General features: G+C 45.9%; 1 protein-coding gene across 2 annotated transcripts in view; it reads left to right on the top strand.

Moving 5' to 3' along the window:
* The window catches only part of Tnfrsf19 (TNF receptor superfamily member 19), an 89,223-nt gene that overhangs the window by 53,449 nt on the left and 20,989 nt on the right, over nucleotides 1-14,785 (top strand). For both annotated transcript variants that reach the window (XM_021181855.2, XM_021181854.2), the window contains exon 5: nucleotides 2,111-2,196. In XM_021181855.2, the coding sequence (XP_021037514.1) occupies nucleotides 2,111-2,196 (86 nt within the window). The remainder of the gene's footprint in view (nucleotides 1-2,110; nucleotides 2,197-14,785) is intronic.

The following is a 14,785-nucleotide window of genomic DNA, read 5'->3' as shown; positions in this document are numbered from 1 at the left end:
GCCAGCCTGGTCTACAGAGCAAGTTCCGAGACAGCCAGGGCTACACAGAGAAAACCTGTCTACAAAAATAAATACTGTAATATATCGATATTTTTATACTTCCACCCAGAAAATTACCAAATATAATTTAATTAAATATTGACAAAAATCTATAAGAGTTGTCTTAATACAGAAAACTTTTTGTGTAAGAGAAAAAGCAAACGAAAAAGTAATATCCAATATTTTTAAAGCACTAAAAGCACAAAAATTCATATTCTAAAACTACTTTAAAAAACAGAAATATTAATTTCGAAATTAAATAACATTCTAAAAAATGAGAAATTCCCCTGTGGCAAGACAGTTTTGATGGCTCTGTTTTCCCTGGTAAGTAAACAAAAATCCAGCTACCAAAATAATTTATTAAAATAGATCATGTTTCCCAAGGCCAGTGCCCTGTGAGGCCGGAGGTGAAGAAGTCCTGCCATGTTTGAATGACCACTAAATACTGAGTAGAAACACCAGATCTAGGGCGGCGTGGGCACAGTTCACAGAGGGACGGGGGTGGGGGGGGTGGGAGGGTGGGGGGGGGCTGCCAGTGCTGCCCGTAGGCAGAAACATCTAGAGCTTGCTCAGTCGGCCACAGTTTTGCTGCTGTAGCTTGGGCAAAGGGTCTAAGCGTTTTGGGGCCTGTTTTGTTTTGAGGTTGTCTCCCCCGTATTGCTCTGGCTGGCCTCAATCCTCCCCGGTTCACAGACCTGCTGCCGGCACACAGCAAGCTCAGCTAAGACCTTTTCCAAACAGCTATAAAGCTTCCAGAACTACCAACGTGCTCACAATACACAGTGAGTTTAAGGTCAGACTCTAATGCTCAAGATAATCACTAAATCGCCCATCAGGCGGTCGTGACGGAAGACATTAGTTAAAACTTTAAAAGCCCCTCCCCAAAATATGAGGATTAGGATTCAGAAACTCGAGAATTAAGACAGGTTGTGTGTAGATGAATACAGCTTAGTAAACCTTAAAGTTTTTTTTTTTTCTCTCACTCTCCAGCAGTTTTGCTTTTATTTGGTTCTAGGGATGGTACCAGGGCCTCTTTCTTGTCTGTCACAGTCTATTCTTCCTCTGTCCCCCCAACCCCCCAGCCTCCTCCCCACGCCTCCCCCAAACCCTCTGTGTATTTATGTGCCTACACTAACCTTTTCCCTACTTTCCAAGTAAAAACAATACATTTCCATATCGATTTGCATTCACTCGATTATTTAGGAGTTTAAGCCCTTAAAGCCCATTTTAATTGCAGGGAGCCTGGTTTAATTCTGAATAATGCTCTGTGGAGAACCAATGTTGTACTTTTTTTCCTGGTTGTTTTGTTTTTTTTTGTTTTTTTTTTTTTTTTTTTTAGTTGGTTGGTTGGTTTTTCGAGACAGGGTTTCTCTGTATAGCTCTGGCTATCCTGGAACTCACTTTGTAGACCAGGCTGGCCTCGAACTCAGAAATCAGCCTGCCTCTGCCTCCCGAGTGCTGGGATCAAAGGCATGCGCCACCACGCCTGGCTTTTTTCCTGGTTGTAACACCACTTTCAAAGTAATGATTTTAAGTTTGTCCCTGTAATTAATTTACGGAGCAGTAGCGTGGTCATAATAATTTTAAATTTGATGCTATTCTTTACCTATGTAGTTGATGCTTTATGTTTTCCTTTAAATAAATTTAAATATTAATTTTTTTATTTAAACAGAGTCTTGAATGACTTGAGTTTCCACTGTCTAGAAACAACCACAGTTACTATTTTGTATGTAACATGAAAATATATATGCTGTGTTTGGGGCCCCTAAATTTCAAATGCTAAAGCTAGTACTTTATTTAAGAGGGTGTTTGTGGTTGAGATTACTACAGAATTGCAGAGCCCACTGGCTTCATATTCCCTCTCCAGCATCCCACCCATCACAGAGAGGAACCTGGAAGTTTTATGTAAGGAACTGGATCTGTGTAGGGTTAACCACCTTCAGCCTTTGGCTGCTTCTTACTTCACCCGGAACTGGTTCTGGAGGCTGCCGGTGACCCTTGACCTGACGCTTGGCTGCCACAGTGAACTTAGGTGACGCCGCTAACCAAGACTCTCTCCTTGTTCCTCTAGATTTTACCGGAAGACCAAACTGGTTGGTTTTCAAGACATGGAGTGTGTACCCTGTGGAGACCCACCTCCTCCCTACGAACCACACTGTGAGTTATGTGCCAAGTGGCAGCAGACCTTTAAAAAAAAAAAAAGCAAAAAGAACAAAAACAAAAACAAAAAACCTGTGTCTAGAAAGCCTTTTATTGTGTGCCTCTGTCAACAGTCACCTTTGATCTGCATGCCCAAGGGAAACAGGGGTTGCACTACTGAGTCCTGTTTGTTCACACCCTTCATCTTAGATGCTCAGTGCAGGAGACCAGGGTTCACTGGGCTGTCCGGGGACTAACGCTCACACACTCTGGGGATTCCCTTTCTCTGCCCTTGATAGGATCACACAGGGGTAGACACTTTCTCCAGTTCCTCCGGGGATGCCCCCCTTCTCCATAACGTATCCGTTAGATTCCCTGCTCACTAATTCTTCTGATCCTCTCACCTGTCAAGTCCGTGAGGAGAGAAGACTCTTCGCACTCCTCGGGGCTGGGGCAGCGGCACGGGAGACACATGAGTCTTGGTGTTAACAGTAGTCTTTTGACCATTACTTTTCCCCCTTGGGAACAAGGGCATTGATTGTATTCTCGGCCTGCACGGTGACTGCTCACTGTCTTAATGCTAAGAAAAGCTGGCTGACAACCACCCAGGCAAGGGATCAGTCAGCGAAGGGTGAGGCAGGCTCTGCTGACCAACAGGGCTTGCAGGATAGACTCTGATCCATGGCATCTGCCCTCTTCCGTCTTTCTGTAACAAAAAAAAAAACAAGCAAACAAAGCCAAAGCTGCACTGTTTAATCTGGCCTTTCTTACTTGCGTCATTGTTTAACAACACTCTACAAATCTATATAGGAGATACCTATGGGGTCTTCTTTATGCATTTACATCAGAAACATCCTCCCACCAATTAAAACCCAAGGACCTGATCCTGCTTGCCCTTTATTTTTAGGAGGCAAGCTGATCTGTTATTAAACAAATGCCATCAGTACAGACCAGGTTAGAGCTGGGAAGTACTGTGGCCCTCCCCTCCCCCACACGCCTGATGTGCTGGGTTTGATTTAATGCAATCAAAAGTCTGAGGCTTTGGAATGTTTTGCCATTAGGGTTCTAGCTAGCTAAGCTAGATGGCATGAAAGGGCCTTCGGACACAGGACTCGTGTGCAGCGCTCATGTCTTACAAAGCCTTTGGTCATACAACCTGGAAAAGACAATTAGTTTAACTTATAGAACTATACATGCCTCCATGTGTCAAGCTTTCTAGGAAGTAAAGCAAGACAGTTGTGAAGTCAGAAGTGCAGTGGGCCAGCTGAGGGCTTTTCCTGTCACAGATGGAGAGAGCCTGGGGTCTCGGTGAGCTGCATCTCTGTCAAAGAGGTTTCTGCTGTCTTTGGCACCTTCTTCAGGAAGCAGTCCAGAGTTTAATCCCCTCAAAGGAGATCTGGAAGTCTTTGGGGGAAGTGATCCTGGCGCCTCATGTTTGTGTTTCTCCTCGGGGCTCTTCAATTTATCCACAAAGAGCCTCTTCTTCAGGCCCCTTGGGGGTTCCTGTGCCCTTGAGCCTCCCAAGGCTGCATCTGGGAAGTAGGCTCCTTCAAGGTGCCTCAAGCAGTAAGGTTTGTCCCAGGGTGCATAGGGAACAGGCTCAGCTGGGACTTCCTGGCTCAGAGAAGGAGCTGTGGTCCCAGGACCTGGGTACTAGACAAGAGGAGGGTCCCAGAGGCACTCTTTTCTTCTTCTTCTTCTTCTTCTTCTTCTTCTTCTTCTTCTTCTTCTTCTTCTTCTTCTTCTTCTTCTTCTTCTTCTTCTTCTTCTTCTTCTTCTTCTTTTTCTCCTCCTCCTCCTCCTCCTCCTCCTCCTTCTCCTTCTCCTCCTCCTCCTCCTCCTCCTCCTCCTCCTCTCCCTTCCCCCTCCCCCTCCCTCTCCTCCTCTCTCTCTCCCTTTCCCCCCTCCCCCTCTCCCTCTCCTTCCCCCTCCCTCTTCCTGTTCTTTTTCTTCAAAACAAAATGGGGACTCACACTGGTGTTCCATTTCCAAAGATAGACAGTTCATTTGCTTTTAAATTTGGTTTTGCTTTCTTTCAAAGAATGGATTGCTGAACACTGTGTTGAGAGAGGGAAAGTCTTAGTATTGCCTCAGGCACGGGGACTCAGCTATAGTCTCAGCTCTCAGGAGGCAGAGGCAGGAGGATGAGTTTGAGGCAAACCTGGGTTATAGAGTAATTGTCTTGTCTCAAAACAATGACAACAAAACCCAAAACAAGTCCTGGCATTTTGGGCCACACAGGAACGTAGAAGGGTGTGGTGTATGAATCTCTCCATGACAGCAAGGCTTCCGGCTCACCTATGCATAGTAAGGGCAACATGGCTAGCAGAGACGCTCAGTCCAAGAGCTTCTGTGGCAGGCTGCTCAGCAACACTCTGCTCAGCAAAGCTCGTGAATGATAAGTAGGAAAAGCCATATCTGAAGTGGGCAAAGGGACAGACAGGCAAAGGGACAGACAGGCACAGCACAATCACCTACCCTATTGGGAGCCCTCACAGCTCTCTTTAGAAAACCCATACAGATAGCAAAGCAACTGGGAAGAACCTTGAATTGCTATGGTTTGCTAGATGGGTTTTAGAAAGCCCCAGTACAGAAATGTCTCCTTTAGGGGACTACCAGTGTTTCCCTCTATTTTTCCCCCTTAAGCAAACATAAATGTGCAATAAGTTCAAATGTCCTTTTAAAGTTAATTTTGAAATGACCTTAATTCATGATATAAGGAAGCCTTTTAAGTTCTTCCAAGTGATTTGAAAATAATCCCACTGTTTAACAGTGTGGCTCACTACACATCAATATGAGGACCTGGGATCTACTTTTTGAGCCCCGAGCCATGCATAACTGCCAACACTGCAGGCCAACCCACCTCCTGCTTTCCTTTCTCCCACACGCATAGCTTTATCTCATAGGTATGACTTTAGAGTCACGTGGCCTGTTGTGCAGAGCCCTCGAGAACAAAGCAAACATCTAGGTTAAACACAGTCATACTGTGGTGAAAGCCTCTTTGAATCACTTCTAAACCACGTATTCCAGCCACAGCAGCATTCCAAATCGAATAAGCAGTATTCAAGAAAAATCCCACAAAATTCCTCATTTTTCATCAGACCCAAGGCAGGGGTTAGCTCTAAAATGTCTCGGTGTTTTCTTCTCTCTCTCCTTACTGTCCCAAGTGGGTGCACATTTGAGACAGTCAGAACAAATCCTGCAGTTGGGAATTTTACCTAAAGTGCCTTTCTTTTGTCTACAGTCACTGTCAGCAGTATGTTCCAAGATCAGCCAATCACTACCACCAATAACTGCTATTGGTGACTTGGCAGAGGGGCCATGGGTAGATAGAAGCCTCACTTTCACTTTGTTATGGGTGACCTCAGCATGCATCTGGTGGGGACTGGGCATGGGAAAGGCAAAAGACTAGCTGAACTGACGGCTCCTCAGCTATCAAAGAGTAGACTGCCCTTTTGTATTGTCCTTTGCTGGGCACCTGCCACAGAGATAGGTATATGCAGGCACTGTCCCAGGAGAAGCCAACTCCTGAACTACCGTATCCCTAACTGCATGGTCACGGCAGGAGAGGTAATGGGACAGAAAGCAGGTGAAATTCTAGCCTGAGCAAGGCAGACCAGAACAGGCATGGAGGTCCTGAGTTGTATCTGGGGCTTACAGCGACATACTGGGCACTCATTTGCTTAGTTATATCCCAAACCTATCACCACCTAGGTATTATTATTATTATTCCTGTTGACCAGGGGATAAAACAGAGTCAAAGAGAAGATGGGAGTTATGTCAGTGTTTTATATTTGGGAACCACCAATCGTTATTTATTTCCATTGTACTTAATAACTAATTTTGCTACGGAGTCGTGTCTCAGTCCTTAAGACCACTGGAAATATGTGTTTCCTGGTGCAACCCATGGGTTGGGAACTGTTGTTCTAGGCACACTTGTGAGGGATTATTTCCCTTAGGTTAGACTCTGGACATGCCTGTGGGGAATGTTCTTGATGTAGTCAACTGAACTGGGAATATAGAGTGAGCACCATCGTTCACCTGACCATGTGCCTAGCGTGACCTCTGCTGTCTCAAGCTCCTGCCACCCTATGTCTGCCACCATCGTGGACCGTACCCTCAAGCTCTGGAGCGAAATAGACCCTTCTTTAAGATGCTTTCTAGCAGGGAGGGTGTTTTATCACAGCAACAGAAAAGTAACTATGGCAACAGGGGACGGGAGTACTTCTTTCCTGTGTTTAAATCACTTTGCGGCGGCAGGGCCATAAGCTTACCCTGTAAAGAAAGAAGTATCTATTTAGACAATGTTTATTTATGAATTTATGTCATAGTGCTGGCTCCAAGCCTCAGGATGCTAGGCAGTGCTGCCCACCAAGCTGCACTTTCAGGCCACCTCTTATTCTGGCTGCAATCTCACTATGATGTCCAAGCTAGTCTTGAACCCATCTCAAGTGATTCTCTGTCCCAGCCTCCCGAGTAGCTGGGCACATGTAAGCTGTGGAGAGATTTGTTCTCTGATGTCCCGAATCTCCTCCATCTCCCATTGGGCATTTCCTCACGCACAAAGCTATTCCCAGGCCACACTAATTTTACTAGTGTTCTTGGAACCCCTGCCTGCACTGACCACCACACTGGTTGGATCGTGCCTGATTCCCTATAAGGCAGCAGCTCTCCAAAGTACTTGGAAAGGGAGCTGGGGTGGCTCAGCAGGTAGAGCACCAGCTATGCAAGCATGAGGACCGGAGTTCAAATCCACAGCACCTACATAAATTCTGGGCATGGTGCTATAAGTGTAGCCACAACACAGCTCTGTGTTGGGGGCCAGGGTTTGGGGCACATACCACCTAGTCTAGCAATCCATGGGCTCCAACTCCAATTTCAGTGAGAGACCTTGTCTCAAAGAATATGATAGAAAGTGACCGAGAGCACTGACCTCTGATCTTCAACACACACAGATGTATGCAGGTGTGACTGAATATACATATCTGATTCAAAAAAGGAGGGGTGGGGCACAGTGCGGATGCAGGAGAGATGCCCACAGTGCAAGGCGCTCCACACTATAGCAGTGTGTGGGTGCAGGGAGGATGCCTATCTATACTGCAAGGTCCTCCACACTTGCCCTGTGTACCTGGCATATGTATGGGGCTTTTGGTGTTGATTCTGATGTAGTCTTTTGATGAGTTTGCTAGAGGCCAGAGTTTCCAGGTCACTTACTGGAACCCCTGCATCATGATCCACAAAGCCAGTATGCACTAATAACGGGCTTAGCTTACTGGGAGTTGTGAAGTTGTCTCTGGTCTCTAGACCGAGACTCACTGGTGTCTAGCCAGGTCCCTGCTAGAAAGGAGGCTGCTTATGAGCCTCGTGTGGAGGACGGCGGAGAATGGCTGTGTGTGTCAACAAATACCTTCAGCATCCCACAGAGAAAGCTGCTCACAGAGATGTCTGAAATTAGCTCTCTCCTGCTAACCAGAACCTGCAAGATAGGGAAAATAGGAGGAGAAGATCAAAAGAACAGAGCAGAGGCAGTCCAGCCCCGGAGAGTCAGCCTCCTGTCCTGATCTAAGCAGAGACTCCACTTCTTCCTCTTCACTGGGCGGTTTAAGGTGCCACAGTCGGTGAGCTTCTTCTTGCCTGACTTCCTGTCCCTATTAATGTGATTCCACTATTTTATTGAAAAATAAATCAAAGTAGTTCTCATCTCAAAGGCTGCTTAACAAACAAACATAACCTGCCCGGTCCCCACTAGTAGAACCTTTGTGCAGAGGACACTTTTCAAAGGTCTCCCTTGATATCTGCTTTTCTTTTCCATGCTAAAGATGGCACCCAGGACCTTGCCCATGGCAGGTAAGTGCCATACTGCTGAGCTATGTTCCCAAGTCTTAGAACTTTGAGACATGGTCTCCCAATATAGCTCAAACTAGCCTTGAACTTGACAACCTGCTGACCGAGCCTCTACACCACTGAGATTCCAGCCCCGTGGCTATCACCCCTGCTGCAAACTTCTCCTCCTCCTTCTCTTTCTTCGTTTTTTTGGGACAGAGTTTCTCTGTGTAGTCCTGGCTGTCCTGGAACTCACTCTGTAGATCAGGCTGGCCTCGAACTCAGAAATTCGGCTGCCTCTGCCTCCCAAGTGCTGGCGTGCGCCACCACTGCCTGGCTCTGAACTTATCTTTTGCTGTAAGAATCGCCAAACTGTGAGAGAGAAAGCTCCGGAGGCAAGAGAGCTGGAGAACCAGATGCAACCCGAAGGCAGGGCAGGCCATCACAGAGCGAGCCTGCATCAAGTGGGGATCTTGGCCCCAGAGCAGCCACAGGGACCCGTAGCTCAGTCTCACTTGGTGACCTTTAGTGCAATGCAAACAGGTCTAGTCATCCTGATGACTGGCTGACCCCACATTTTGTCTAATGTGGTTGAGTATGGTAATTAGAGTTCTTGTTTTTCCGGAAGCTCCAAAGGGTGGGGAGGCTATCAAATGACATCTGAGGGAGCCTTCTTCTTCCTTCTGTTTTATTTTGTTCTTAGTGCGAATCTCACTCTGGCCTAGACTGGCCAGGACGGCATGCCAGTCCTTCTGCAGCCTCCCCAGGCCGGAACAACAAATGTCAGTCATTATGCCTTCCTTTGTCTGGTGGGTTTTTGTTTTGTTTTTGGGGGGTTTGGGTTTTGGTTTTATCTTGGTCATACTTGGGGACTAGGTAATTGACACCCCTCACGATATATCATTTCAAGGGAAGTCAGGGACTGTTGCATTCAGTCCACATGTCCTGGCCTCTCTAGAGAACTCCACGCAGTTGCTCTGTGTGCTTGTCCAGTTGTCTCAGACTCGTGCCCCTAAACGGTTCTTTGGCTGTGGTTTCATCAGCAGTAGGATTCAGAAATTCTTCTAAGGGTATTCTAAACGCACGTGTTCTGTAGCCATTCTTTTCTCCCAATAGAAATTTCTCAATACAAGCCATCAACGTCTTCTGTGGAAAGAAGAGCAGAAATGTAGGTGTTTTGCCTAGATCGCACCATCCCCTGAGCCTGGAGCTGCTCTTGTGGGTTTTTGACTGTCTGCTTTTGGTGAAAAGGACCGTCCTTCTGAAAAACAGAGGATCAGTTCCTACCCAGTCCCCAGCACACCCTTCTTCCCACGCCCTCCTTCTCAGCTTCATTCCCTGCTCTTTCCTAGACCTTTAAACCTATGAGCTGGCTTAAATATTTACTCATGGAAAAATAAGCTGTATCCGATCAAAGGATAGCACTACATTGAATGGATTTTAGATTAAGTACAGCTTATTTTAAAAATAATAAGTGAGACCTATCAGGTCCCATTGATAAGCTGTGGAGTTTTTTTACAAGTGGATCTGTGATTGGTGAGTGCCCAGGAAACACTGGGAAGAAATGAGTGGCAGGGAATGGAGGAGCGAAGCCATTGCTGGAGAATTCAGTGCAGTCACAGATTCACCGGGCCATCTAGTTGGGACTTAGAGTCAGTCAACCTTTCATTCAGAGAGTGTTTGTTCTCAGGGTGTGGTTGTTATGTGCTGGAGACCATTCGAATCCTAGTTGGGACCAGGTTAGGTGGCCGTTAAACTTGGTGTCCAACTATTTATAAGTCGACTCCCTGAGGAGGGGGCTTAGCCTAAGAAATTTTGTTTTCATTATTGAATGAAGAAAATAACAGGACAGTGTAGCATAGCAAGTCCCTCTTGAATTCAAGAAGGGGCCAGATCCTTACTGGTATTTCTCAGCCTGCTCTTCAGCTCCTACTCATGCGGAAGAAGAAAGGGGTTTCAGTAGGGATCTACCTGACAGCATAGAACTGCCAAGCTCCAAACTGCATCTCAAGTGAACTCCCAGATACCAAGACTAAGAAATTATAAAGCACGGTGTGACTGCCTAGCGTGCATGAGGACCAAGTTCTATTCCCAACAGTGTAAAAAATAAATGCACAGTCATGCCTTGGTGTCCCCTGGGGAACTGATTCTAGGGTGAGACTGCCAGCCTTAGAGGCCAGTGACCTTGGATGCTCAAGTCTCTTGTACCAAACAGTTCAGTTTTCATATAAGACATCTGCCATGGAATTTAATTCAACTCCAGATTTGAATCAACCTGCATGGCTGAACTGTGCTATTTTGGGAATAATGACAAGGGAAGAGGCCTGTACATGTTCAGTACAGATGCAGGAGCACTTCAGATTCTGTAATTAACACAGCGAGAGAACAGTCAACAGTGGAATTGAGTCACTGCCGAAAAAAATAGTAGGCCAAAATACCCCACAGGCCAAAAAGTACCAGTATTAGAGCGCTAGAGCGGCTGGCCCAGGCCTGGCAGCATCTGCCTAAGAGTGCAGCACTCAGGAAACCCTGAAGCACACAGGCCCAGCCCCTCCTCCTCAAAAGTAGAAGCTGGAAGTTGAATTTCAAGTTGAAATTAATTCAGCTGATGTCTCCCGCTGAGTCTTTAAAAGGTTGTCCCTACTGCTCTGTTTACCTTGATCATCTCAGAGAAAGTAACTTAGGAGTTCCCAAGACAGGCTTTAACCTTACTGTGATTCACTTAGCCACTCCCTTAAATACATATTCAAAAAACATCTCTCCTTGGTACTCACTTGTAATTTTAAAAGGATGTAAATTTGTATCTGTTGGCTGTAGATTTTCAATTTTACTGAAACATAATTTCTCATGAGAGGATTGCCAATCTAAGTAGCATTACTCAGTGGCTTTAGCAGCTATGCATACAAAGCTACAGCCACTTCCCAAGCCAGGTACAGAGCCCTTTCCGTCACATCATCCCAAAGGGGACTGAGCCTGCGGAGCTTCGTTTGTGAGCAGCCTCCACATCATTAACTTTCTTTGTCTGCTATTTAAAGTTTGCACGTGCATTTATCCCCATGTCCCAGTCAGGTCTCATTTTCATCCAGATGTCTGAAAGATGTTGGCATGAATTTTTGTTCAGATGACTGTAAACTCCTGAGGTAGAAAGATAGCTCAGTTGCTAAGGCAACTTGCCTGGCAGACTGGAGGGCCTAAGTTCAACCCTAGAACCTTCGTGTAAATGGCCCAGTATGGCTGAGTGTTCTTGGAATCCTGGTGTTGGGAGGAAGACAGGCAGGCCTTGTCTCAAAATAAACAAAAAACCGATGGGCAGCATCTGAGGATTGGCAGGTATCTCTAAACACCCCCACAAAATGAATAGCCCGGGATCAGCTTACCAGTGACAGGTGACAGGACTCTGGCTCTCTTTAAGGTCAACTGCTCTTTAAAATGTGTAGGGGGTGCATATTAAGAAACCCCTTCAGAATGCCAGGATGGAAGTGGTTTATCAAGACAGTCAAGTGTGGAAGAAGGCCCAAATGAGGAGTCCTGAGAACAGAGACCCAGCTGCTCAGGAGAGGCCCGGTCTCAGTGCAAGGGGTGCGAAGATTAGGAGCTTGGTCAGAGCAGTGAGGAGCCTCCTGTGAGCAGGCAATGTTAGCTACTGCAAAGGTGGCTGTTGAGAACTGACACTGGAAACAAGGGAGGAAGCAGGGACCTAGAATCCTAATTAAGCAGAAAATGCCCCAGCTGGTGCAGTAACTGCATTTGAGGAACAGGCTTTCTGCTCATTTCTCAAGAACTGGTGATTAATTTAATTAATGCAATTTAATTAATTTAACTTAAATAAGTGCCGTTTGGCTGATTTAATTGCTAGTTTTACTCTAAGAACATAATAATCTTACTAATATAGCAAGCCCTCCTTATCTGTGGATTTCACATTTGTAAATTTAACCAATCAGGGCGTCAAAAACCCTCTGAAGCTATGTTTCTGTACAGACATCTCCTTCTGCTCATATCACTGTATAGCTCTCCACCGGCCCTCACGCCATATTGGGCATCACAAGTCATGTAGAAGATGCTTTACGGTCCCGGTGTGATTCTATGGAATGTTACCTGTTTTGTTAGAAGAGACTTGACCATCATGGATTTTGGAATTCAGAAGACAATATATGTCCTGAAGCAGATCCCCAAGGACACTAAGGGCTAACTACCTCCCCAGCACCCAGCACCCCCCATATCAATGGGAGCAAAAAACAACAACATTTGATTGATATACTTTTTTTCTAAATTAGGTGTTTTGTTTCCTGTGTGTGGGCTTGAATGAGAAATATCTCCCTAGTCTCAGGCATTTCAACAAAACATGGGTTGAATTTTCAAATTCATTTCATGTCCCAAGACTCTTGAAACAGTCATATTACATCCACAGTCAAGAGCAGAGAGCAATGGGTGTCTGCCTGTCTACGCGCAGCACACCGGCTCCATTTCCATCCAGGGGCCAACCCATGAAATAACACAGCCCACGTACAAGCAGAGTCTTCCCACCTCTATTAATTAACCCAGTTAAGAAAAACCCTCCCAAGACTGCCACAGGGCAGCCTAACCTAGACAGTCCTCATTCTGACTCCCTTCTCAGGTGATTCTAGACGTTGTCAGGTTGACAATTAAAGTTGACCATCCAACTCAGGAGAAACCACACACTGGAAAGAGGCTAAGGGGGTTCACATCATACTGTGTGATGTTACATCATCATGTTTTCTGTGGTTTAGGCTCTAGGGATAAAGGTATCCGATGCCTAACAATACACCCTGGGAAGTCCTTTGTCATCTCTCCTGCAGGCTGTCTTTCCACATCATTTGTTCATCCTAAGATGGATGCAGAGCAGTCCCTGTTGGATGTCTTTCTCAGATGACCACATTCCGTGCTCATTGTGAAGAAGTCTTGATTTTGGGTCCTGGCCATAGCACCTAATAGACCATTTATTTTATTAATTTTTTTTTGTTCCTCTGTTTTTTCATGTACCAGATGGAGATGTTAGAAACCACAGGTGATAACAAAACATGGGTTTAATTTTCAAGTTCCTTTCATGTCCTAAGACTCAAGAAAAGTGCCCTCTTTCCAACCTATAGCAAACCCCTCTGCTTTCACCTATGTCCTGTTGGTTTTAAAATGTAGATGAGTTAGTCTTAGCTCTGCCAGAGCGGGAGGCGGTGGGAGACACTGGTTATATAAGTTTGGATTTTTCTTTTTCTTTAGGCCCGGTCAGGAGTTTTAAACTATGGACAAACACTTATTCTCAGGGAGGAAATAAAGAATTTAAGTGTCCAGCTGTGCAGTTTACTTCTTTCTTATTGCCCACCTCACTCATATGAGAGCCCAGGAAGATTGTGCTGGCTTCCTTGTCTCTATGTCTGTTTCCATATGGCCTTTTCCCTGGCTGGGTCCTGCTTTCCAAGGGCACTGGTGGTGTGTGGCACTCCAGGGGTTAAGGAGAGCTGGAACACTTAGAGTTGGGAGGGCAGGGCCTGGCCCCGGGTTTCCCTTGTTTCAGTTCCCAGATGGCAGTCCAGCTTCTGTCCCTTTGAGGTCCTATTTGAGCTTCCTGTCCCTCGCCACAGATGTTCAAAGCCATCGTAATGTGTTTCTCTTTTATGGTGTCTTTTCTGTTTCTTGGTGCAGAGTTTAAAGACCTCATTGTTTCTCCGGGCAAATAAACACGGTGTGTGTGTGGGGGGGGGGGACTTTTAGGTGGGTGGGGTAATAAAAAGAACAAAACACCCTTGAAAGCAGGAAAAATTCTTTTAGCTTTATTGTGTTTGCAACGAAATGCTGCAGATGATCAGCTGCTGTTTGGTGCCTTGTGATTTCTTTTCAGTGTTAATTATAGTATTTATGCTAATTAAAGTGCCAACCAGCATCCAACAAGTGCTAAAGAGGAATTTAAAAGAAAGAGCTATCCTTAGGAACAGACTTCCTGAAGGAACAGGACAGTCTCCTCGGACCTCCTCAGTGGCTGCAGTCTTCACTTAGAGCCTGAAAACCTCCCTGCCCTGCCAGCAACTCTCCTTCAGTAGTTAGCTCCCCTGACTGCCTTTCATTCTTTCCTTTCTCCTCAAAGACATGTATGATAATATTTGATCTGTTTTAGCCTGATGGGAAATATATCCCTAGGCCGAATGATCTATAAGCAAATAGAAATGAGGAAAGTAAGTGGACTCTGTAGTTTCCCAAGCTTCAGTCTTCTGGGAGTACCACACCCTACCTTGAGTCTCTCCTGTGGCTATGCGTCTTTGCCTCATGTATACACTTCAGGGTCTCATCTCACTCTCTTATGACCTGCCAAGTGGTCTGGACACTGCCAGCTGAATACATTTCACATCACCTCAGTCCCTGTCAATAATACTAACCTTTGGCCATATGCCTGCCCTGCCCTTCCCCGGCTACTGGTTCCCTCTAGCTTTCTCTTGTTATCTGTGCATATGGACTGTACGATGCACACATGCGGAAGAGTAGAGAACGTGGCCTCTATCTTGTCCATCTAAAACTTTCTTTTGTTCACTCAAGGAGAAGCAAGAGCCCTAAGCTCAGCCCCTTAGCAGTGCACTTAGAGTCTGTCTGTTCCCTAGGTAGAAACCTCCAACATTTTCTGCTAATAAATCCACAGTCAAGTTTGAAGGAAACTTGGAACTCTTACTACTAACTCCTGACAGTAGAGCCAGTGGTGATTTGTAACCTGATAGCCTGGACCCGTGCTTTTGAGTGGCCGGTCACTGTTCTCATGGGGAAGGACATTCATGCCAGTTCC

This window comes from Mus caroli, unplaced genomic scaffold, assembly GCF_978045245.1.
Source record: "Mus caroli unplaced genomic scaffold, Mus_caroli_1 scaffold_12, whole genome shotgun sequence".
In the NCBI taxonomy this organism is placed as follows: domain Eukaryota; kingdom Metazoa; phylum Chordata; class Mammalia; order Rodentia; family Muridae; genus Mus; species Mus caroli.
This window is presented reverse-complemented; position numbering and strand designations above follow the sequence as displayed.